A 26,201-nucleotide genomic window follows, 5' to 3' on the forward strand; every position below is an offset into this window, starting at 1 on the left:
GACATCCGGATGGCCAACAGGCACATGAAAAGATGTTCAGCGTCGCTCCTTATCAGGGAAATACAAATCAAAACCACACTCAGATATCACCTCACGCCAGTCAGAGTGGCCAAAATGAACAAATCAGGAGACTATAGATGCTGGCGAGGATGTGGAGAAACGGGAACCCTCTTGCACTGTTGGTGGGAATGCAAATTGGTGCAGCCGCTCTGGAAAGCAATGTGGAGGTTCCTCAGAAAATTGAAAATAGACCTACCCTATGACCCAGCAATAGCACTGCTAGGAATTTATCCAAGGGACACAGGAGTACTGATGCATAGGGGCACTTGTACCCCAATGTTCATAGCAGCACTCTCAACAATAGCCAAATTATGGAAAGAGCCTACATGTCCATCAACTGATGAATGGATAAAGAAATTGTGGTTTATATACACAATGGAGTACTACGTGGCAATGAGAAAAAATGAAATATGGCCTTTTATAGCAACGTGGATGGAACTGGAGAGTGTGATGCTAAGTGAAATAAGCCATACAGAGAAAGACAGATACCATATGGTTTCACTCTTATGTGGATCCTAAGAAACTTAAGAGAAACCCATGGGGGAGGGGAACAAAAAAAAAAAAAAAAAGAGGTTAGAGTGGGAGAGAGCCAAAGCATAAGAGACTGTTGAGAACTGAGAACAAACTAAGGGTTGATGGGGGGTGGGAGGGAGGAGAGGGTGGGTGATGGGTACTGAGGAGGGCACCTTTTGGGATGAGCACTGGGTGTTGTATGGAAACCAATTTGACAATAAATTTCATATATAAATAAAAAAAATAAAATAAAATAAAATAAAATAAAATAAAATAAAATAAAATAAAAAAAAAAAAGAAAACCCAACCCATTTCTTTTGAAGTTCAAAGACATTAATCATATGTGATATATTACTGTAGCCCTGATCAAGACCACATGATAGGAAAGGACAATGAAGGCCCCAGAAAAAGGCAGTGTTGTCAGGGAAAGCGGAGTCTAGGCTGTTGATGTGGACTCAAAACCAGAGTTTGGAGAACCAGTGGGGAGTGGTGACAAGGGCTCACAGCACCTGTGATCTAGCCTCCCAGTGCCGTGGACACCCTGTGAGTGTGAAGTAGAAGGAACACATGGATGGAAGTAGTACTTTCACTTGTTCTTTTTTTTTTTTTTCTAATGTTTATTCATTTTGGAGAGACGGGGTGGGGGGGGAGACAGTATGTGCATGTGAGTGGAGGAGGGGCAGAGAGAGAGAGAGAGAGGGAGACAGAGGATCTGAAGCAGGCTCTCACTGACAGCAATAAGCCCGATGTGGGGCTCAAACTCACGAACCGTGAGATCATGACCTGATCTGAAGTCCAATGCTCAACCAACTGAGCTACCCAGGTATCCTCTTTCACTTGGTCTTAATGCAACAGGTGGAGTTCCATGGTGTTGACAGTCATTAACACTTTCCAAATAGGAAGCCTGGTTAGGTCCCCAACAATATAGACTAAAAATCTATGTATTACCAGGATTTCAGCAAATGGTAGTGCTGAGGCTCCCCTTTCAGCAGCAGTAGGGAAAGGACTGGTCTCAACATAAGTGGCATTTCCATGGCTAGCCATGACGTCTGTGTTCCACCACTGGGGACAAGGAGTGACCATACAGGAAGGCAAGACCAGCAGGGGAAGCTGTCCCGAGATTAGCAGACACTGTATCTGTGTATGAGTGTTGCATGCACTTTAGTTAGACCTTTCCTAGTTATTTGTTGAAGGCAAGGAATGAGAACTGATTCACAGACAGGTGTAAGCTATACTGGCAATCCTTAGGAGTGCTGACTCAGGGCAAGAGAAACATAGGCAGACTAGATTTCCCCTTCATTTGACATGTTTGGGTTTGGTGTCATAATTTAGTTGTTAAAGAAAATGTTTGGATCAGAGGTTGTTGAGGTCTGAAAACCTGGATAACAGAAATCTATAATAAAAGTGAATAAAACAGATCTTCAAAAATATGAAGCCTTACCCCAATCATGCTAAGGACAGTCACATGCAGTCATGAAAATTGAGACTGTACAGAAAACAGAGCAGGAACATGTTTTATTTGAGACAAGTTTTATTTGAAACACAAGCTTTATTTGAAACAAAAGCTTTATTTAAAAAGGGATTTATTTGAAAAAGTTTTATTTGATACAAAACTATTTGTAGGCATTCTGGAGCCTCTCATATACAGGCAAAAGAAATTAGATCATATATGCAATAGAGCAGAAGAAACACTTTATTTGGAAAGGAAAAAACACTGCTAAAACATCTAAAATGTTGGCATTGTATATGATTATGAGAAAAGGAAAACCCTTCTGATAAAGAGGGCATGTTCATGAAAGAAATTAATATGTAAATGACATAGATCATAGTCTGTGAAGACAACCTTGCCATATCTTACAAAATACACTCATTGGAATCTTACTGAAATTGTAGACAGGAGATTCAGTTTGTGTTCTGGATACACTGCCTTAAGATACGAAGCCTTGACATTACTACATCCCAGTCGGCATAAGCTCCTTCCAGATGGCGGGATATCTCAGTTCCTGCTTCATAGCTACGTCGGCCATGAAGTAAGCGCCAGTTATCAAAAGTAATCACATCACCTAGACAAAACATTTTTTCAATATGAATAATCATGTGTTTCAATGATTTGCAGAGCTAGAAAATATAAAATGCAAAATAACATGGATACTTTGTTCACATCAAGAAATAGTATGTTTCTTTTTTTCCTGTTGTTTTTGACGTTTGTTTTATTTGTTTCAAGTTTTTATTTAAATAAAAATGAAAAAGTTAACATATATCATAATATTGGTTTCAGGAATAGAATTTAGTGATTCATCACTTCCATATAATACCTGGTGCTCATCACAAGTGCCCTCCTTAATCTGCATCACCTACTTAACCTGGCGCCCCACCCACCTCCCCTCCAGCAACACTCATTTTGTTCTGTCTAGTTGAGAGTCTGCTTCTCTCTTTCCCCCTATGTTCTTCTGTTTTGTTTCTTCAATTCCACATACAAGTGAAATCATATGGTATTTGTCTTTCTCTGACTGAAAATTGTACATTCATTTTTTCACCCAATCAGATCATTGAATGCAAACTGCTTTAGACCTTTTGACATTTATAGTCCAGGCTTCTGTAGACACTTTTATAATTTTTACCTAAAATATTATCTTTAAAAAATGTTTATTTATTTTGAGAGAGAGAGAGTGCACATGCACATGCACACATGAGCGGGGGAGGGGCAGAGACAAAGAATCCCAAGCAGGGTCTGCACCATCAGCACAGAGCCAGATGAGGGGCTCCATCAATCCCACAACCCTGAGATCATGAACCTGAGCCCAAATCAAGAGTCAGACACTCAACCGACTGAGCCACACAGATGCCCCTAAAATATTATCTTTGTGTAAAACTTTGAATTGCTCTTTGTGGTTGTTATTTAGCTCTTACTTAGAAATATTTCTTTCCAAACCAATTTCACAATAAATTTCATATATTGGAAAAAAAAAGAAATCTTTCTTTCCAGTTTAACAACTTCAGATAATTATAAGGATAGTGACTTGGTCTGTCTTCTATGTTCCTAGTATTTTGTGTACATTATTTCTAAGCCTCATAAAAATACTGAAAAGGGTGTTAGTTCCATCTTTTCATTTGAGAAAACCGAGGCTCCAGGAAGTTGAGGGATTTGCCTAAAACTACACAGCCATTAAATGGTAGAGCTTCAATTCCAACTTCTATTTTTTGGTATTTTTCTCTCATGATATTTCCATTTTATATGTTACTGCTCTTAAAATCAACCTGTTGTGACTGCCTATCAGTGGATTTATAGAGGTTTCCAATATTACTTTATTATGCCAAAGATCAATTAAAAAGCTAATTATGATTAGAATCTTCCCCTCAGCCAAATCAACAGCAGAGAGAAATTCTGTTTTTTATGATAGGTATCAAAAGCCTCAAGTTTGAGATCACTTCACTGAGTCAAGGTGGTCCAGAACAAACACCATGCTCTCTATTCCTTTATTTCAAGTAGCTGGACTACTTCAAAAAAATTGTTTTAAAGTTTATTTATTTTTGAGAGACAGAGAGAGACAGATCATGAGCAGGGGAGGGGCAGAGAGAGAGGGAGACACAGAATCCGAAGCAGGCTCCAGGCTCTGAGCTGTCAGCACAGAGCTCTAACCCAGGAGCCGTGAGATCCTGACCTGAGCCGAAGTCAGATGCTTAACTGACCGAGCCACCCAGGTGTCTGTGGCTGGACTACTTCAAGTACACTTCATTTCAGGTAGCACTATCTCTGCCAGAGCAAATAAGTTAAATGAGTAAACATTAATCCTCTACTTTAGAGAGAATCATAGGGATAATTTTATTTGTTTTCCAGGATAGAAGAATTAAGACTCAGTTTGTATTGACGGGCTATCAGGATAGAAAACCTAAGTCATCAGTCTTGACATCAGAAGTGAGATTTCATTTGGTTTATAGCTTCTCTCTCATGTATTTATTCTTTAGGTTGGAGGTTATTAAATTTTGGTGTGATTAAAGATTACCTATGAGTCTGCTAGAAATGAGTATTTTTAGGGGTGCCTGGGTGGCTCAGGCAGTTGAATGTCTGACTTCGGCCTAGGTCATGGTCTCGTGCTTCATGAGTTTGAGCCCCACATCCAGCTTGCTGCTGTCAGTCTGTCAGTGCAAAGCCGCCTTGGGATCCTCTGTCCCCCTCTCTCTGCCCCTCCCCCACTTGCACTCTCCCAAAAATACATAAATATTTTGAAAAAGAAAAGAATATTTTTTAGTCTGAAGAGGCAATAGAGCAGTGGTTGGGGCCAGGAGTCTGCTATTTAATCCAGCTGGCTTCTCGCAAAGATTGTTATAAGTGTTCCACATGCCATATATGAGAGAAACTGCTCTAGATCTTGCTCTAAATGGTTAAGGTTGAAGAAAATCCCTGTGTTGAGTTTGAGAAAATGTGTTCACTGACCTGGATTCATCTTGAAAGTAACCTTGTATTCTTTACAGTTCATGAGGTCAACAAACTCCTTCAGAGCAGCATAAAAAGGCTGAACTCTTTCAACAGGTACATCAAATACAGTGTCTCTGGTTGCATTATTGAAGTTGATGCGGATCACTTGGTCTTTATCATCTAATCTATTTTTTAAAGAGAAAAAAGTTAAAATATATAAGCCATGAAGTATTTATTTACATTTCTGAGGGTCAATTTGTCTTGGGAGATGTGTCTGAAATACAGTATTAATGAATCCAGAAACATGTACAGAAGGTATTGAGGTTATCTGTGGTACAGTATAGTCATTTGCTGTTTATTCATTCAAGTTTTTTTCTTTTAATTTTAAATCCAGTATAGTTATACAGTGTTCTATTAATTTCAGGTGTATGATATAGTGATTCCACATTTCTGTACATAGTGCTCATCAAGATACATGTATTCTTTTTTTTTTTAAGTTTACTTATTCACTCTGAGAGAGAGAGAGAGAGAGAGAGAGGGAGAGAAAGAGAGAGGGAGAGTGTGCACAAGCAGGGGAGGGTCAGAGAGAGAGGGAGAGAGAATCCCATGCAGGCTCTGCACGTTAGTACGAAGCCCAATGTGGGACTTGAACTCATGAACTGTGAGATCATGACCCGATACAAAGTCAGGCGCTTAACCAACTGAGCCACACAGGTGCCTCAAAATATGTACGCTCTTAAACCCCCTCACTTATTTCACCCCTCCTCTGGTAATAGCAATTTGTTTTTTATAGCCAAGAATCTGTTTCTTGGTTTGTCTTTCTTTTTTTTTCCCTTTGTTTTGTTTCTTAAATTCTACATAGGAGTGAAATCAGATAGTATTTGTCTTTCTCTGACTTATTTTGCTTAGCATTGTGCTCTCTCTAGCTCTATCTATGTTGCAAATGGCAAGATAGCATTCTTTTTTATGGCTGAGAAATACTCCGTTATATATACACACATACATCACCTCTTTATCACACCTGGGCTGCTTCCATATTTTGGCTATTTTAAGTAATGCTGCAATAAACACTGGGATGCAGTGTATTAATGTTTTTGTATTTCTTTGGGTAAATATTCAGTAGTGGAATTACTGGATCATATGTTAGTTCTATTTTTAATTTTTTGAGGAAGCTCCATGGTGTTTTCCACAGTGGCTGCACCAGTTTGCATTCCCACCAACAGTGCATGAGGGTTCCCTTTTCTCCACATCCTCGCCAACACTTATTGTATCTTATGCTTTTGATTTTAGCCATTCTGACAGGTGTGACGTAACATCTCACTGTGGTTCTGGTTTGCATTTCCCTGAATATTAGTGATGTTGAGCATCTGTTTATTTTGGAGATCCATTTAGCAGGTGTTTTTTGAAATCTTACTACATAAGTGCCTGAATGTTTCAAATTAATTTAAAATAAATGTTACTGAAAGATTCCAGTTAAAAAGTTGTTTTTTTTATGTTTAAGAAAATGAATTCATTCTTCATTCTTTAAAATAGTAGCTTTTATGTATTAGAATATTTTTATGTTACAAGTTCATGGGTCAACCACTTTAAGGTTTTTAAGTATGATTTTATTGAAGCATGACTGGGAAGAAAAATCTATTTTCTAAAAGTTTGAAATGCACTGTTCTAATTCCATCCTTAGTTTATTTTTTTTTATTTTTTTATTTAAAAAAAATTTTTTTTTAATGTTTATTTATTTTTGAGACAGAGAGAGACAGAGCATGAACAGGGGAGGGGCACAGAGAGGGAGACACAGAATCTGAAACAGGCTCCAGGCTCTGAGCTGTCAGCACAGAGCCCGACGCAGGGCTCGAACTCACGGACTGTGAGATCATGACCTGAGCCAAAGTTGGACGCTTAACCGACCAAGCAACGCAGGCGCCCCTCCATCCTTAGTTTATAGATAGGGAAACTAAGACACAGTGAAAAGAAGAATCTAGCCTAAGATATGTTCTTTGTATCTCTCTATACACTATCTTAGTATATAGGCTTCTAGAAGACCAATACTCTAACTCATTTAGTGTTGTATTCTCAGTGAGCCTGGACATAATAGGCAGTTAATAAATACTCACTGCATATGCTACTCTCTATATTTTTTCAGTGTCTTGGGACAGTACCAAGGTCTTTTTAGTATTTTGGAGATAGTATATTGTGATCACTCTATCCTTCCTTAGAATATGGATCATGATCATGACAATGTAAGATAATACTACTTTTGATATAAGAATAGATACCATTATTTCTGCATTTAAGCTATTCTGGTTAGAATTGGCACAACACGAGCATTGTCTAGACACAGAAGCAAAAGGAAGAGATTTTTTTTTTTTTAAGTTTTTTGGGAAGGTGAACTTTCAGCTAGTCCTAAAGCATTGACTAACTCTCTCATTTGTTTATATAGAAATAGGAAGGATGGATGAAAACTGAAGGTGGGCAAGGAAGGTGGCCAAGTATGGAGGGGTGTTCCTGGGTCAGCCCGGGAGGTGGTACTATGAGCCTATATGTGACTGGGACCCAGACCTGATGGGTCAAACCAAACAGACTAGCATGTGTGCCAGGGCTTGGTGACACTACTTTGGGGTCTAGATCACACTTAGCTGACCAATCACACAGAGTGAACTGTTAACAACAAATCAGGGTACAGGAGGAAAATGTGACTGCCTATAGTATCCAAATTGTAGCTCTCTGGGTCCCTGTGCTTTGTGACTCAGATTAATATTTAATCCTTTTAGCCAAAGGCAATTGTAATGGTAAACTCTAAGAATGGGTCATTAGCTTCAACTCTTTGCTTTTTGATAGTGATAGAAAACTACCTATTGGACCCACACTGGGGAAAAAAGTGAAAGAAAGGAATTGGTTTTCAGTAAGGCTCTTGGGCTCTTAAAACGAGAATTTACATATACTGATTAAAAAACAGGAGTGCTGGGTGGGTCAGTCAGTTGGGCATCCTACTACAGCTCAGGTCATGATCTCACAGTTCAGTTCATGAGATCGAGCTCCGCGTTGGGCTGTGTGCTGACAGCTCAGAGCCTGGAGCCTGCTTCGGAATCTGTGTCTCCCTCCCTCTCTGCCCCTCCCCCACTAATGTGCTCTCTCTGTCTCTCAAAAATGAATAAACATTAAAAAACTTTTTTTTAAATAAATAAATTAAAAAAAAACCAAATATGACTGAATAGGCAAGGAGAGACCTTCTTCCTTCCCCCATCCTCTCCACACAGGTAAAGAATATTCTGTGGCTTGCAGGTTGCAGCTTTATGAACAGAGAATCAAGGAAAAGGTCCATCAGCAGAAGACTGTAGACCTCCAGGTTTCAGTGGCACAAAGGGCAGTTCTTGACCTTTCAATTGCCCTGTTCAAGTTTACATTGCAGGTTTCAGACCCTTTCAAAGTTTCTGAGAACATTTTGTCTTTTATTCTTATCTTTGAGAATTGCCCCTGATCCTCTTTCCCTCCTCTCTCCCAGTTTTATTCTTGGTACATACAATGATAACACCCTTTGTGCCATCCTCTGTGTCACTGACAAGGATGTCACAACTTTGAACCTTCTTGGACGTCTTCCACCCAAGCCAGTCTGGTGATCTGTTTCTTTTTCACTAACACTGTAGTTCCTTGATGGAAATGGTTGTGCTAGCAATGAGCTCTCCCTTTTAGAGTCCATGTGTGTATCCTCACCTATCAGTGAAAGGAATTTTGTGACTCATTAATTTAAGAAAAATCAGAACTGTATGCCCCATGGACCATTGTATTACACTTTCATTTCTTTATTTCACGTATATAGATAATAATAATCAATATTGTCTCTTTCTCTCTGTCTCTTTTCATTCGCCTGGTGTTTACTCTGTCTAAAAAAAGACACAAATTCATTATTTAGCATTTTTAGCAATGACATGAGGGGAAACAGAAAGCAAACTTAATTATGAGTCTAGAGAAGACATTATTCTAACGATTGAACAATGTTAGAGGAGATGATTGGTTGACATCTTGAAGATCAACCTAAAATGTCACAGTAAGCAGGAAATTCTGCATGCCACCACAGAATGAAAGGGAGGTCCCAATTCAGGGTTACATGCTGAGGAAGTGTAAAAGGCCCCCATCGATGAGGAGTAACTGGCTATAGACTAGCGATATGTAAAAGGTAAACATTTAAACGTAAACCAGCATCATGGCGACTACAGATCAGCAAAAGCAAAATGTCATCAGTGATGCCAATAAAAGAGCCCAGTGAAAGGACTCAGAGAATCATCTCCTGCACTCAGAGGTGGTGCCATGAATACTCCTCATTAGTTACAATAGTCGGTCTCATTGAGAGATGTGATAGTTGATGGGATTTTTTGAATTTGTTGTGGGTAAGTCATTGTGGTATTGCCCACCACATCACATTTTATTAGGATCTGCAAGAACAATTTATTTCTCACTTAGAACTATGTTGAATCTTGGGAATTGTTTATGTTCCCTCCTTACTTTGGTCTATAGAAACTCACAGCTGAAACTGAAATCTATCATGAGTAGATGTGTTGGACTTTCTAGAATTTTGGCTAGCTAAAATTTATTCTGCCCTTTCCAGAGCCAGGCACTGTGATAAAGCAGTCTATCCATTGTCTCTATAATTCCCACTTTGATTATGTGTGGTAGGCATTAAAATTACTCCCTTTTTACCAGAAAAGAGACAGCTTAGCAAGTCTAAGTCACTAGAGCATGATCACCGCACTAACAAGCCAAGGAGTGGGAATGGTGTTCATGCGACTGAACTTGTAATCACTAGGATGCACTGGTGTAGCTTAATCTGATCCTTATGATTTTTTTCCTAGTTTATTTGTTTATTTGTTATTATACTGCCTTGCACCTAACTCTGCCAGCAGCCTCCGAGATGTTTTTTGTACTAGATAGAACATATACATCTCGAAAGAGTTAAAAATTTAACTGTGAGGAAAATTAAATTAATCCAAACACTCCATAGACAAAGTTCCTCAATTAATTGAAAACCCTATTTGTTTCACCTCCTGTTGTTAAAAATACATTTTTAAGTGGATTAATGTTATTCACTTGATGTTCCCAAGGGATATCCCCAAGACCTTGAAAATGGCCAAATTCTGGAATTTTACTATAAAAAACAACAAAGCCAAATTGTGATTCAGATGACATACACTCAACTAATGTCACTTACTTACTAAGGGTTATTTGTTCTTTTGTTTGTTTTGCCTCCATTCTCTAGCCTGCAATTATATTCACAACAAAACTGAAATCTGTTATGGGTTTTTAAGGCAATTTTTGAATAGTTAAAACCGACCTGTTAAAACTAAGACTCCAACAGTCATTTCTTCTCTTTCCCACTGTGATGACCAGACCACTCAGAGAATGTTATTCTGAACTACAATTTATTTTTGATGGCTGTCTTTCTCTGAAACCCTTCATCCAATCTGTCAGGAAAATATGCTGTTTCAACCTGCAAAATACATCCATAAGCAGACACTTCTCCACACTACCACCATATGGTCACTCATGTTCAAGTTACCCTCACCTCCAGCCTGCTGTCCTGCAGCAGCTTCCTGACTGGTCTTCCTGTTCCTGCCTTTGCCCCTCTCCACTGTATTCAGCACAGCAGCCAGGGTGATCCATTCAAAATATACATAAATTTATCTAAGTATAAGTGTCTCTCTTCTGGTCAAAATCTTGCAGCAGCTCCCTATTTCACTAAGAGGGAAAGGCAATATGTTTTTAAACAATGGATAACAAGGCTCTACATGAGCTTAGCTCCCATCTGACCTCCTCTCTTAACATTGCTCCACGCGGGCCTCCTTGCTGTCCCTTGAACACATCAGATGTGTTCTTAAGGTCTTTAGGACATTTGCTCTAGCTGTTTCTGGAAACTGCTCCTCTTCTGAGCAAACTCCTTCACTCCTCTAAGTTTTTGCTCAACTATCACCTACTCAGTAAAGCTTTTCCTCACCACATACTAAATGCAAGTTCCATCATCCCTAAGTCTTTGGTTCTGCAGATTCCCCTTATTCTACCCTACTACACCTGTTTTCTTAAGTACTTAAAAAATGTTTTAATGATCATTGCAATTCACTCGTTTGTTTTCAAATCTCTAATTTTCTCTTCCCCCATTAGACTTGAAACTACATGAGGGCAGGAATCTTTGTTTTGTCCACGGATGTATCCCAACTACCAAGAAGAGTGGCTGCCTTTAATAAAAACTTGTTGGATGAATAAATGAAGGTCGCATGTTTATACAAGAGAGATGAGTTAGGATATTGGGGATTTGATTATTCAGTGACTTAATTGTCATATTATTTGTCTGTTTCTCCTAAAAGAAGAACACAGACTCAACTCTAAAATTGGAAACACCCCCAAATTCATGAACTGAGATTTGATTAAATAAATCCTTTCTTAGAAACACAAGGTAAGATAATTCTTGAATAAAAGGATAAATTTGTGGCCTTTGGAAGTAAATCCTTGGAAAAATTATGAGGAAATAATGTTAAATGAAAAAATAACAAAATCTTCTATATAGGGAAATATGATTTTGGTTGGCATTGATTTAGGCAGACATTTCTGGTTTTTTTTAATCAGCTCGTGAGGTTCAGGTGAGACTGACTCTGCTCCAGAGATGAACACGTAATCCAGAATGGCCAGTTGGAATTTTCTGATTTCCTGGCCATGGCAATTGCTTCAAGGATGGACTTAATTACAAATTGGGCAGTGGGTTGTCTAGTTTTGTTACAGCTATTGGGAAATGAGGACTTTCTGTGTGTGTGATTACCAGCTCTAAAAACAATGAAAGTGTAGGGCTTCTATTGACATCTTTGAAAATTAGGCCAACACAGAGGACGGCATAGCTATAAGATGAAGAAAAAAGAGATCGATATCAGATGATGTTGTTTAACATCAGATGATGTTGGATCTACCTAATTTGAGTTATATTCTTTCCCTTCTGGCTGAAGGGATTTTGACTAGTACAATCCTAACTGATTATAATTCTGTAGAACTTGTATTTAAAATAAAAAAATCATGGGGCTCCTGGGTGGCACAGTCAGTTAAGCGTCCGACTTCAGCCAGGTCACGATCTCGCGGTCGGGGAGTTCGAGCCCCGCATCAGGCTCTGGGCTGATGGCTCAGAGCCTGGAGCCTGTTTCCGATTCTGTGTCTCCCTCTCTCTCTGCCCCTTCCCCGTTCATGCTCTGTCTCTCTCTGTCCCAAAAATAAATAAATGTTGAAAAAAAAAATTTTAAATAAAAAAATCAAGTGTAGGGGCGCCTGTGTGGCTCAGTCAGTTAAGCATCTGACTTGGTTTCAGCTCAGGTCATGGTCTCACATTTCATGCATTTGAGCCCCGCATCAGACTCTGTGTTGACAGTGCAGAGCCTGCTTGGGATTCTCTTTCTCAATCTCTCTCTCTTTCTGCCCCTCCCCCACTTGCTCTCTCTCAAAATGAATAAATGTAAAAAAGTTTTTAAAAATCAAGTGTATATAGTCTTAGTTATTTCTCTTATATAATTAGCAAGAGATTTCATGGAATTTGATCAAGATTTTTTTATGATGATAATATTCTTTTTTCTTCTTTTTCCCTCTAAAATTGGATTAAACTGTTAATAAAAAGTAAAGCTCTGGAGTTAATCAAAGCTCTTCTGTTTAAGCTTTACATTTAGGTTAATGAAGTTTTTGCAGTCAGCTGTTTAACTGCTATGAGAAATGTATAAATAGTACTTACTCTATAATCTTGTGTTTGGATTGTACAGAGAAATCACAGTAATCCACTCCAATGTCTGTAAAGTCCACGAAAGTGGAAGACAAAATCTGGAATGCTCGAGGATTTTTTTCCTTGAGCTTTCGGCATACATTAAACCCATCTACAATTTCTGAATCACCCCCCGTGACTGTTTGTTTTATGCAGTGCAGAAGCTGAACCTGTGAAAAGAAATAGAGAAATGTCTTTTAAAATGATAAACACACTTTTGACACTGTTAAAGATTCAGACAGATATGAATGCACTAAAGTCAACAAAACTTTTAAATCTCTTTTGTGTCAGCAGGCAAAGGGATTGGAGAGAAAAAGTTGCTTTTAATCAACACCCTATAGTTCAAACATTGTTTCAGCTTGAGACATGAACACAGGCATAATAATTTTCGTTTGTAAACAAAAGGCACAGATCATAATGGCTACAGGGAGTGAACACTTCATATTGGAATATTTATGTACGTCATATTGGCTTTACAGAGGTGGTGGGATTTAAACTGGGAAAAGGAGGCTGGATAAGATTTTGGACAGTTAGAGGGGCGCCTGGGTGGCTCAGTCGGTTGGGCTCCTGACTTCCGCTCAGGTCAGGATCTCACAGTTTGTGGGTTCAAGCCCCATGTTGGGCTCTATGCTGACAGCTCAGAGCCTGGAGCTTGCTTCAGACTGTTTCTCCCTCTCTCTCTGCTCCTCCCCTGCTTGCGCTCTGTCTCTCTCTCTCTCAAAAATAAAATAAACATTAAAGAAAATTTTGAAAAGATTTTGGATAGCTAGAGCAGAATGGAGAAAGCAAATCACATGCAGTGATCATGATATGAAAAAATGCACGCTGAACGGGATATCAAAATGTTTGCCTGCAATAGGGGGTCATGACTGAAAAGAATGTCACGACTGAAAAGAATAGACCCAGTTGAAAAGGTAACCGAAGCCCTCATCATGGCATCTTGAATGTCAGATGAAGAATATTGGGCTTTCTCTTGGGTACAGAGGGGAATGGTTAAAGGCTTGTGAATATGGATGTAAGGTAGCCAAGACTGAGTTGAAGAATATTAATCTGGGGGTGCACATAGGATAAATTTTTTTAAAGGGGGGAGTTAGTGAGAAAGTACCTCCTTAAGAATTTAATGAGACAGTTCAGGTATAAGGATACAAAGGGAATGGAGGTTAGGTGGGGCTATGAGAATGAATAACCCCAAGAAACACTGGGAATAAGAAACCAAACCGATAGTTATTTTTACTAAGATTTAGGGAGAAATGTTTGACATTATTTATTTTGAAAAGCAAAAAATAGTAAAATTTTAAAATATCATTTTTTGAATGGAGTTTATATGACTCCTTTTGGTAAGTTAGCATGTGTGAGTGATTTTGAATACCTAATTTAGACTCAGCTTTTCTGCTAAAAGAAACGAACACTATTTAGCTGTGAAAACTTCATTCTAATTTAAATAAAAGTAAAAATCAAGTCTGACAGTTCTTGTAGAAAGAAAGAGGCAAATATGATCAAACATCAAGACCAGGAGAAGCATGAGTGGGAAAAATATCCATTTGGCTTGGTTATTTCCATAGATGGTCTAGAACAGGGCTATCCATTCAAACTTTCTGCAGTGATGGAAATATTCTTTCTGCACTGCCCAATACAGTAGACTCCAGTCCCACATGGCTGTTGTGCACTTGAAATGTGGTCAGTGTGACTGAGGAAACTGCATTTTAAATTTTATTTCATCTTAATTTAAATTAAAATTTAAATGATCACATATGGCTGGTGACTATTGTATGGGATAGTGCAGATCCAGAAGACAAATCCTGCTTTCTTTCCCCAAAAGGCACAGATCTTCTCACTATTTTAAATCTTATACATACTTGTTCTCAAATTATAGTTGTACGTTTATCAATTCCTTACAACAGTCCTTAGAATTTGATACTTTCATCTCCATTTTATGGTTGAAGAAACTGACACCCAGAAGTGAAAAAGCTGGGCAGCTAGTAAGAACGTAGCTACTACCTGGTAACACTGACATTCAAACCTTGATCTATTTACTTCAAAATCTTCATAAAGCAAGTCCTTTCCTATAAAAGGGGAAATCCCTTTACAGGACTCTTAATAATTCAGTATTGTGTGGTGTGTGTATGTATGTGCTTTGTAAACTTAAATTCCCATTTCAGGTTGACAATGCCCTTTTTTCTGATGTTAGGGGAGCACTAGTCTAAATTAATAATGGTTCTGCCTTTAAATTGATGCCAATTTGTAGGCTTGAAAAAGTATGTACATAAGCTGACCAAGTCATCTTAGAAAACCATTTCATCACCAGGCTATGAAGGGTCAAGCGGCATGATTAACGAGGGAGAAATGAAGACACCAACCTCAAGTCTACCAAACTCTAAAAAGGCAAAATAATGACAGACCTCTCTCTTTGAGAGAATCAGTGTTCTTTCAATCCTCTTAGATTTTGCCATAATGAAGTCACAGAATATTTCAAATATAAATCTTTAAAACAGATCAACCGATGTCTTTTACATAGATGCAATCTTAAGAAAGAAAAAAGATGACTGATGCTGCCAGACAACACTTCCACGGCTAATTCAAAAGGTAAATAGGTGCCTGATGTGTATAAAATCCTATTTTATTTCATGTAAGTCACTCAGGACCAAAAACATTTTCTTTCTAAATGTTACTTTATGGCAGCATGTGACTTTTGGCCAAAGACAGTGAGCAAAGGAACATCCGTTCATTAAAGATGTGTCTCCTTATCTCTGCCCCACATGATCCAAATTGATGAAACTCCACTTTCAACAGGTAACTTACTATTCAGATCATTTCATCTGCACTGAAAAGAAAAGCGACTTATTCTATATGTCATAAAAAACCTCAAACTTTAGTACAGAGACCCCTGAATGATTCAAAATGGAAACTTGAACAATAGCACAAACAGGTGCCTACAATCTAATTGTTCCCGTACTACAATCTAGACATTTTAGGAATCATCTTTCATTTGAAAATCTTCTGTCAGGTCTTTTATCCTTGGATGTTTCACTTGCTAACAGAGACAGGTACAACTCTGCGGTGTTTCTCTGCCTCTTTATAGCATATCTATGAAGTCTCTGTTACATGAAAGGTGCTGGGTTAATCTCAAGATACAGAAAAGTGTAAGATTCAGTTCCTGTATTTGACGAGTTTTTAATGTATGACAAAGCCTATGCTCATCACATTATACCAATTATGGTAATTAGAAAGTCCAACTCAAGACCAGCATGGTGTGGTGAAAAACTATACAGAGGCCTGGATTAAGTTTCAAGTGTTCTGTTAGTCAGATGTCACCCTGTGAAAGCATTTAACCTTGCTGTGTGTCATTTCACCCTCATTTCATTATTCCAACATAAAAAGGCATAATCGTCTCCCTTACAGAATGTTAGGAGGGATCAAAATAATATAAGTAAAAATACTTTGAAAAAGTATAAAATGCTATGAAAATGTCAAGCATTATATTATATTTCAAGAATATTTGTAAATCACTTAAAAATGTGATTATGTAATGACTTTCCTTAGGCTTTCAATTGTAACCCAGCAATAAAACCTGAACTCATAAAAACTAGCAGATGATTTAAAAATTAAAATAGAATCTTTAGTTTTCTAGTGTAATCTTTTTTATTGCATCCAACTTCTCCAACCTGTCTTTGGTTGATGAACTGAGCTGATTAGTTTGGCTTTTAATCCCAAATTTTAGCGAATCTCTGGGAAACATTTAGAACAAATCACATTGTGTGTCTTCACTGGCCCCTCATCTCCACCCAAAAGGTGACTATAGGACTCCTGTCACTGTCATCATTTTGTCCAAAAAAATCATGTGGTGTTTTACAGTCAACAAAATAATTTAAAACATGTGAAATTAAATACTAAAACTAGCTTAGTTAACACTGGCGAGGAAAATGGGTTAACTAGGGCACGGAGAAAACTTGTTCAGTTAACATGATGAAGAAAAACAGATTAATTTTGATTTTGGCCCATTTTGCCTTCACTGGCTAGAGAATTGCTCAAAATGTCCAGTTCTGCTTACCTTTGAAGATACAGATTTCTGTGTGGAGATTTCATTTAATCTCATTTAGCTATAAAAATAGGAACAAGACATCTTTCAAAGGTATCGTTCTGGCCATTTATTTCTTGGTTTAACAAAATGATGCTTTTGTAAATATGTTGCTGGTTTAGTAGAATGGCAATTTTGTAAAAATGCAGTGGCAGAGCATCCTTCCAGAAATTGTCCTGGAGGGTTTGTGGCTCCATGCTAAGCATCTCCCTCCTTGAGGAGCAATCCGATACATGGGAGAGTAGATGGTTTCCAAATACAGTAAAACCTTGGTTTGCGAGCATAATTCATTCCAGAAACATGCTTGCAATCCAACGCACTTGTATATCAAAGCGAATTTTAAGAACCATTGGCTCACTTGTGGTCATGTGACATTTGGCATCACGTACTACTCATATTGCAAGACATGCTTGTTTATCAAGTTAAAATTTATTAGAAATCTTTGCTCATCTTGCAGAACAGTTGCAGAACAAGTTACTTGCGATCCAAGGTTTTACTGTACAGCCATGGTTATTCTGCTCCTTGAATTCCCACCCCTTTGTAGTGAGTATTTGCAGCTCATAAAAGGTGGGGTTTACTTCCTCACCTTTTGAAGGTAGGCTAAACTTATGATTTCTTTAGATTAATAAAACATGGCAGAGGTGACATTGCACTGATGACTAATGGAGATCTCAAGAGGCCTTCATGTTTTGGCTTGCTCTCTGAAAATTTGCATAAGCCTGGGCTAGCCTGCTGGTGGATAGCAGATTAAGTAGAGCAGAGGCAAGACACCTTAGGTTTTCCACACAGGTCAACCAGTTCTTAGCCAGCCCAACAGCAGAACTGTCCAGCTGGACATAGCCTGAATTATAAAAACATGTGCTAAGCAAATGGCTATTCTTTTAAGCCATTAAATTATGAAGTGGTTTTTATGCAGCAATCGTTAACTGATACAAATGATGGCCATGTGACTTTATGGGAAAACCCTCAATTTTATTCCCTGGTTTTATTTTCTCTTTTAAGTCTCTTGGGAACAGTAAATATGCAAAAAGACCTCAAGATGCACTGCTATCATAAAATTTGTCCAGGGAAAGCAAAATGTGCCAATAATTATTTCCACAAAGAAACAAAGAAAATTTTTTTTAAATACATGAAAATCTTCTCTCCCTTGGGAATGTTAGGCTATTCAAGATTTAGGTATAGACATTTTGTTTGGATTGTGCTTGAAGATCTACATAAGACAGATTAGTTAGTGAAATATATGGACTTGTAGACTCAAAATATAGAAGGATATTGGTCCTTGGCCTGCCTTGTGGAAAATATGTTGAGGCTCACCTTACCCCAGGTGGATGATGGAGGGCTGGATAATCAGTGTGAAAGCTTAGCTTCCCGGTTGTGTAAGCCACATTGTTTGCGTCAATTTTGTCTTGCACTTGCCAAGTATGTCTGTAAAATACAAGAAACATATGTTTAAACAGGCTGTCACCAAGCCAGAGGAAATGTGTTAGAATGAACTGGATACATAGGGGAAATGGAAACTTTTCATTTTATGAAATAATTACCATAATGATGTGAGCCAGGAAGAGAGCTCGACCTTTCCTTGTCCAAAGTAACCATTTCAGAATATGCATCTCCTCCCTTCTTTTCCCTTCTCCAAAGAAAAATACATTTACACATTAGTCTGTCCCACAGAGTTTATTGTAGGTTATGTTTTTTAATAGCTAAATGCATTTAAAAAGCATTTATTAAAGTGAAATTCACAGAACATAAAATGAACCATTTTATGTGGTTTTTTTTTTTTAAGTTTATTTTGAGAGATTGAGTGAGCAGGGGAGGGGGCAGAGAGAGATGGAGAGAGAGAATGTCAAGCAGCTCCGTGCTGTCATCACAGAGCCTGGAGTGGGGCTTAATACCATGAACTGTGAGATCATGACCTGAGCTGAAATCAAGAGTCAGATCCTCAACTGAGTCATGCAGCTACCCCAAAATAAACTATAAAAGTGGACAATTCAGTGGCCCTTAAGACATTTCACAATATTGGTAACCATTACTTTTGTTTATCTAGTTTCAAAACATTTCCATAACTCCACATTGAAACCTCTTACCCGTTACAAATTTTCTTTCCATTCTGCCCTTCTCTCAGTCACTGGCAAACACCATATCATAAATCTATCTTTAAGTTTTTGGGGAGCTGCCAAACTATTTTCCATAGTGGTTGGACCACTTTACTTTCCCACTAGCAGTATGTGAGGGTTCCAATTTCTTCACATCCTCATCAACACTTGTCATTTTCTAGTTTTTGTTGTTGTTCTTGCTGCTTCTGTTGTTATTTTTAACCATCTCAGTGGGTGTAAAGTGGTATTTCATAGTTTTGATGTGTATTTTCTAATGGTTAATGATGTTGAGCATCTTTTCATGTGCTTGTTGGCTGTTTGTATATTTACTTTGGAGAAATGCTTGTTCAAGTCCTTTGCCCATTTTTAAATTGAGTGTTGTGTTTTGTTTTTGTTTTTGTTTTTAATTTGTATGAGTACTTTATATAGCCTGGATACTAGAGACCCTTAACAGACATGATTTACAACTATTTTTACCCCTTCTATAGATTGTCTTTTTATTTTCTTAGAAATGATATTTGATGCTCAAAAGTTTTAAATTTTGATGAAGACCAATTCATCTATTTTTGTTGTTGTGTTTTTGATGTTGTTTCTAAGAATCCATTTCCCAATCCAAGGTCATGAAGATTTATCCTAAGTTTTCTTCAATGAATTTTATGGTTTTATATCTAGGTCCTTGATCTCTTTGAGTTAATTTTTGTATGATGTGTGAGGAAAGGGGCCAACTTCATTCTTCTGCATGTGCATATACTGTTGTCTCAGCACCATTTTTTGAAGGGACTGTTCTTTCCTCATTAAAAGGGTTCAGCATCTTTGTTAAAAATCAATTAGCCATGGATGTGTGGGCTTACTTCTGGACTCTCAGTTCTGTTCCATTAGTCTATATGTCTATTCTTATTTCAGCACCACAATATTTTGATTACTGTAGGTTTGTAGTAAGTTTTGTTTGTTTGTTTGTTTTTTATTGTTTTTTTTTTTTGATTGGTAGTAAGTTTTGAAATCAGGAAGTATGAATCCTCCAACTTTGTTCTTGTTTTTTTAGGATTGTTTTGGCTATTCAGAGCCCCTTGCAATTTCATATGAATTTGAACATTGCTTTTCCATTTCTACAAGAAGGCTACTGGAATTTTGGTAAGCATTACATTGAATCTGTAGATTACCTTGGTAATAATCACATCTTAATATTTTGTCTTCCAATCCATGAATGTGGGATGTTTTTCAATTTATTAGGTCTTTTTAAATTTCCTTCAGGGGCGCCTGGGTGGCGCAGTCGGTTAAGCGTCCGACTTCAGCCAGGTCACGATCTTGCGGTCCGTGAGTTCGAGCCCCGCGTCGGGCTCTGGGCTGATGGCTCAGAGCCTGGAGCCTGTTTCCGATTCTGTGTCTCCCTCTCTCTCTGCCCCTCCCCCGTTCATGCTCTGTCTCTCTCTGTCCCAAAAATAAAATAAACGTTGAAAAAAAAATTTCCTTCAGTGTTTTGTAGCTTTCATTTTACAAGTCTTCCACCTCCTTGGTTAAAATGATTCCTAGGTATTTTATTCTGGATGTTATTGTAAATGAAATTTTTTTTTTTAATTTCTTTCTCAGATTGTTCACTGCTAGTGTATATAAACACAACTGATTTCTGTGTATTGGTCTTATATTCTGAAACCTTGCTGAATTCATTAAATACCTCTAATAGCTTTGTGTGTGTGTGTGTGTGTGTGTGTGTGTGTGTGTGTGTGTATGTGTGTGCACATATGCATGCATATTCAATGGGGTTTTCTATATATCGGATCATGCTATCTGTGAAGAGAGATAAATATACTTATTCCTTTCTCATTTGTATACCTTTATTTCTATTTCTTGCCTAACTGTCCTGCCCCAAACTTCCAGTACAATATTGAATAGCAGTGGTGAAAAACAGCACTCTTCTCTTGTTCCTGATCTACAGGGAACATAATTAATTTTTATTTTATTTTCTTTTATTTAATAAAATTTTAATTACACTCGGATACCTATTACTCAGATCAGGAAATATAACTTTAAGCTTATATGTCCTATCCCAACCAGAATCTCTCCTCTCTCTTCTTCAAAGTAACTACATCCATAACTTCTGTATTTATCATTTCTTTACATTTCTGTATGTTTTTACCCTTGCATATGCACCCTCAGACACTATGTTTAATATTTCCCATTAACAACAATTGTTAAGTCTTTCAAGTCTCTTAATCAGGTTTCCCCTCCAGCCTGTTCTTAAAATTTATTGTTTGAAGAACTTGGGAACTTGACCTATAAAGTTCCTCACAGTCTTGTCTTTCCTGATTGCATATCATGGTGTAGTTCAACATGTTTCCCTGTCCTCTGTGTTTCTAGAAAATTGGCAATTAAGTGCAGAGGCTTGGGCAAACTTACTTTCTCTCTTTTGCAAAACTACAGATGACATTGTGCTCTTTTATTCCAAGATACAGAATTTTGAGATGTCTTTCTTTTTGTGATGTTTGTACACACTTATGCTCAGTAGCTAGATCCACTAAAGTTATTGGGGGTCTCAAATAGTGAAATACCAAATTAATGATTTCTTTTTTATTTATCAGTTGGAATACTCTTAAAAAGATCTATCTACTTTCCTTCATCTAGTATTTGGTTACTTTATGTAATAGCTTACTTAGCGATAATGAGATAAATACTTGATTCCTTCACTTTATTTACCATTTTATAATGTGATGGATTAGTTTTCTCTCACTCCAAGATGAATAATTAGTTTTTTTTTTTTTGAAAATAATACTATTGATGAAAATATATTAAAACTAGATAGAGGTAATGGCTTCACAACATTGTCAATGTACTAAATGACACAGGACTGTGTCAGTTAACTTTAAAATTGTTAATTTTATGTTATGTCAATTTTACCTCCAGTACAAAAAAAAATAGCTTGGCTTAAAAGTTAAAAAGAAAGTTAGTAAAAGAACTAAGGATTACTTGCAACTCTGTGGCCAGAAAATAAACCAATATTCAGATTTTGTAAGGCTTTTCCTTTGGAAGATTGAGGTCATGTGTAATTAGAAGCAAGCTGTATTTTAAAATAAGCCAAAGCTGGTGTGAAAATTGTGTCACTATATATGCACATCATTTTATTGCTGTTATAATGTCTATTTATTAATTTATGTTCACATTTATCAAATCATTTTTCAATAAATATATGTTGAACAACTACTCTATTCCAGGCATAGTTTTAGCATTAGAGATATAGCAGGAAACAGGGAGTAAGAGAGACAAATAAACAAGTAATTACCAAATGCAGTAACAGAGATGAGTGCTATGAAGAAAATAAAGCAAGGTAAAGAGGTAAGGATATTGGGGGCCAGGAGAATATCACGGCAGGGATAATGCTTTGGGGGGGTGCTCCAGAAGACCTAGAAGAAAAGAAGAAATGTGAATTTCTGGGAGATGTGTTTTAGAAAGAGGAATCTGAAGTGAAAGGTAGGATTTCTTCCCCAAGTTCTGGGATTGAGGATGAAACTAGCTATTTGGCTCCGTGTTTTTTTTTTTTTTTTTAATTTTTTCCATTAAAATTTAAAATGGAAAGGCTGGTAAATCTTTCAGCAAAGTTTAAAGTACCATCTATATGTGGCCATAAGCTGGAAAGAGACCCAGTGAAAGAAGAGGAGTATATATAGCCTGCTGCAATTCATTTCAAATATGAGTCAGACAATCCATTATACTGTAGTGACTACAGCCAGGAAATACATGTTCTCTATGAATTCATGTCACTCTATGACCCATACCTAATATAGATTCTGGCTCTTGTCACCATCAGCATTCCAAGAATAATCAACATGTAGTAAAGGACTTAAGGATGCTAAAAAAGGAGTTTTATCAAATTGTAGAATATATAATATCTTCTAAGAAGATGATGCTTTTGACATTGTGAGTAGGAAATGACTATATTTAGATTTTCTTTTCAAGAGTGTTGATGGTTTTGCATTGATTCACCTACATTCCCTTTTCTGTTTTCTCCTATGATCAGGGGTAAACTAACTGAAATTCATGCAGCCAAGAGCTGGCTGAGATTCAAGGTGAACGCATTAGCCAGGGAACAGATCTTTTCTTTGTTTGACATTAACTGGCTGTAGAACAGGGATGGGGCCTGTGACTTGGCATCATCAAAACAGTTCTCCAGCCTTCTGTGCTAACTGGCAGAGGATGATAAACATTTTTCAGTCTTAAAGTGTCTTAGGCACGGTATGGGATGTGTAGCCTAAAAGCCTATATGCGCACGTAATGATAAATCCCAGGAAAGGAGCTTGCCAATTCCAATCATAAAACATTCTCATAATAGTTATAGCATAAGTCTGGAAAAATCCTAGAAATGTCATTTGGTCTACCTTTCTACCTCTGTATAAAAATGAATCAGGCCAAGAAGGCTGCTGCTGATTGTTTATGATCCTAAGTTTTCACGTATCCTTCTCAAATCCAAAGGAAAACACAGCAGAAATAAATGCAAATGTGACCCATTGGCCTGTGGAGAAACTGTTTTAAAAGCTCACTTGTGGGACCTTAGTGAGATGAGGGTGTATTTACACGCATCTTTCATTAGAAATAGATTCCAGTGTTCTTCCAAGTAAAACAACTCGAGCAGATTATCAGGAACCATCATGACTGAGGCAGAGATGAAGCACCAGGTTTCTCTAAAACTAGAGGTAGGCTCAGCATAGCATCTTAATCCATTGATACAGACTTGCCTGGTGTTGTGCAAGGACAGGTCATTGAAACTGTGCACACAATCCTGCTTTTGCCAGAGATGCTATTTTAAACAAATCTACGTAGGGGCGCCTGGGTGGCGCAGTCGGTTAAGCGTCCGACTTCAGCCAGGTCACGATCTCGCGGTCCGTGAGTTCGAGCCCCGCGTCAGGCTCTGGGCTGATGGCTCGGAGCCTGGAGCCTGTTTCCGATTCTGTGTCTCCCTCTCTCTCTGCCCCTCCCCCGTTCATGCTCTGTCTCTCTCTGTCCCAAAAATAAAATAAACGTTGAAAAAAAAATAAAAAATAAATAAATAAATAAAATAAACAAATCTACGTATTTCCACTGAGCTACTTGTGTCATTCTCAGAATTGGACAAACCAAACACAGACTCTTAACTACAGAGAACAAACTGGGGCTTACCAGTGGGGGAGGGTGAAAGAGGTGAAGGGATTAAGAACACAGTTATCAGGATGAGCACAGAGTGATGTATAGAACTGTTGAATCACTATATTGTACACCTGAAACTCATATAGCACTGCATGTTAACTATACTGGAATTTAGTTCCAGATAAAAGAAATTTCTTTTATATTTTCCATTTACGGATTTTGTCAAAAGCTTCTGAACATTAAAATTGTGACTTTTCGAGACTATTTTGTGGGCTTGGTTTGAATACTAATTCACTAGATCCATCCAAGTTAGATGGCCAGTCATAGATATTCATGATATTTCATCATGTTTTATGACAAATTTGAATCTTTTTGTGTGTATAGAATGCTTACATATTGTTTTTGCTAGATTTGTTCTTTATAGCATTGGTGACAGATTTTATAATCTTTTGGTTTGTGGCACACTCTTGGAATATCATGCTGGATTTATTAGTAATCTTTTTCTTTTTTAAAGTTCTACTTATATGAAAAGATGCTCTACCAGTGCGACCTGGACTTATTATCACCAACAGCTACAATCTCTAGTCTCAACCCACTGCAAGCTGGTCTCCTCAGGCAAGAGAAGAATGCCTTCTTTTGATTATTATTACTTGTCCTGTTGGATCTAAAACATAATGCTCATATATGTTAATTTTTTTACATTTTTTAAATGTTTATTTTTGAGAGAGAGAGACAGAGCATGAGCAGGGGAGGGGCAGAGAGAGAGGGAGACACAGAATCCAAAGCAGGCTCCATGCTCTGAGCTGTCAGCACAGAGCCTGATGTGGGGCTTGAACCCACCACAAACCATGAGATCATGACTTGAGCCAAAGTCAGTGTCTTAACCAAGTGAGCCACCCAGGTGCCCATGTTAATTTTTTTTTTGAAGTTTTAACATAGAAAATTAAATTTCTAATTTATAGTCATCCAAATAAAGATTATATACTGTGTAATATTTCTAATTGTAGTTGTGACACATGCACAGATGACTTCCCAGATGCAGTCACTCTGCAGAGCTTCAGATATTTCTTTTTCCACGATCACTTGTTAGATACACACAACGGCCAGGAATTGAGGGAGTGAAAAGGACAGACATGGTACTTGCTGCACCTCATGGAATGTGCAGTCTGTGGGGAAGGAAATTATTGTGATTTATCTTTCAAAGCTAAAGTACAAGGTCTTATGAGAATAAAGAAGGGAAGATTAAGTGGAGACCTGAAGATTGAGTGGGATTTACCCAGAAGGGCAAAGATCATTGTGGAGGGGGAGAAATAGTATGTGAAAAGGCCCAGTGGAGGGAGAGAACATGGCCTATCAGAGGAAGTGAGAGAAGTCCAATATGGGCTGGAATGGAGTTTGCTCTGTGGCTGTTGGCTTTGCTTCAAATTTCTGCTTCCCTTGTTGTCCTGTAAAGTCTTACAAAAAGTCTCATTACATTAGGGAACTGAGTTGAAACATACCCTTTATCTCATAGCATTTAACCCACTGCCAAAAATATTTGTTGAATGAAGGCATGGACTGTAAAACAGTAAATTGTGTTACTTTCCTGGTTGTCTGGCTATTAACTTTAATCTTGACCTAAGTCATATGTTTTAGGTATATTTAAATTATGAATAATTTGGCCACCAATCATAAAGCTTTCTTCTGAGAAAAAGACTCCAAATTAAACAGTACAGGGACAGTAAGGACAAAGGAAAATGAAGTTCCAGATAAAAGTAAAGGAGAGAAACCAGGGAATCTTAGAATGTTATTAGCCATAGTTTGGAAACACAGCTTAAAACCATTAACAAAAAGTTTCTGAATCATATCTCCTTTTAATAATTAAGGAAAATTGACATAAAAATTATCAACATCAAATGATTAAGGTTTAATGTCATAAAGTTATTTTAAGAAAAAGAATGCATAAGGGTGCCTGGGTGGTTCAGTCGGTTAAGTGTCCGACTTCGGTTCAGGTCATGATCTCCCTGCTCGTGAGTTCAAGCCCCACATCCGGCTCTGTGCTGACAGCTCAGAGCCTGGAGCCTGCTTTGGATTCTGTGTCTCCCTCTCTCTGTGTCCCTCCCCTGCTTGCGCTCTCTCTCTGTCTCTCTCTCTCTCTCTCAAAAATAAACATTAAGA

At 37.7% G+C, this 26,201-nt stretch overlaps 1 protein-coding gene across 1 annotated transcript in view; it reads right to left on the reverse strand.

Annotated features, from left to right (window-relative positions):
• Nucleotides 1-2,243: 2,243 nt before the first annotated feature.
• BBOX1 (gamma-butyrobetaine hydroxylase 1) overlaps nt 2,244-26,201 on the reverse strand; it is a 59,960-nt gene continuing 36,002 nt past the window's right edge. The window contains exons 5-8 of the mRNA XM_025928950.2: nt 18,159-18,264; nt 12,738-12,934; nt 5,009-5,175; nt 2,244-2,636 (exon numbers count right to left, since the gene is read on the reverse strand). Coding sequence (XP_025784735.1) covers nt 2,476-2,636; nt 5,009-5,175; nt 12,738-12,934; nt 18,159-18,264 — 631 coding nt within the window. The 3' untranslated portion in view covers nt 2,244-2,475. The remainder of the gene's footprint in view (nt 2,637-5,008; nt 5,176-12,737; nt 12,935-18,158; nt 18,265-26,201) is intronic.

This window comes from Puma concolor, chromosome D1, assembly GCF_028749965.1.
Source record: "Puma concolor isolate L17-30 chromosome D1, mPumCon1.1.hap2, whole genome shotgun sequence".
Classification (NCBI taxonomy): Eukaryota; Metazoa; Chordata; class Mammalia; order Carnivora; family Felidae; genus Puma; species Puma concolor.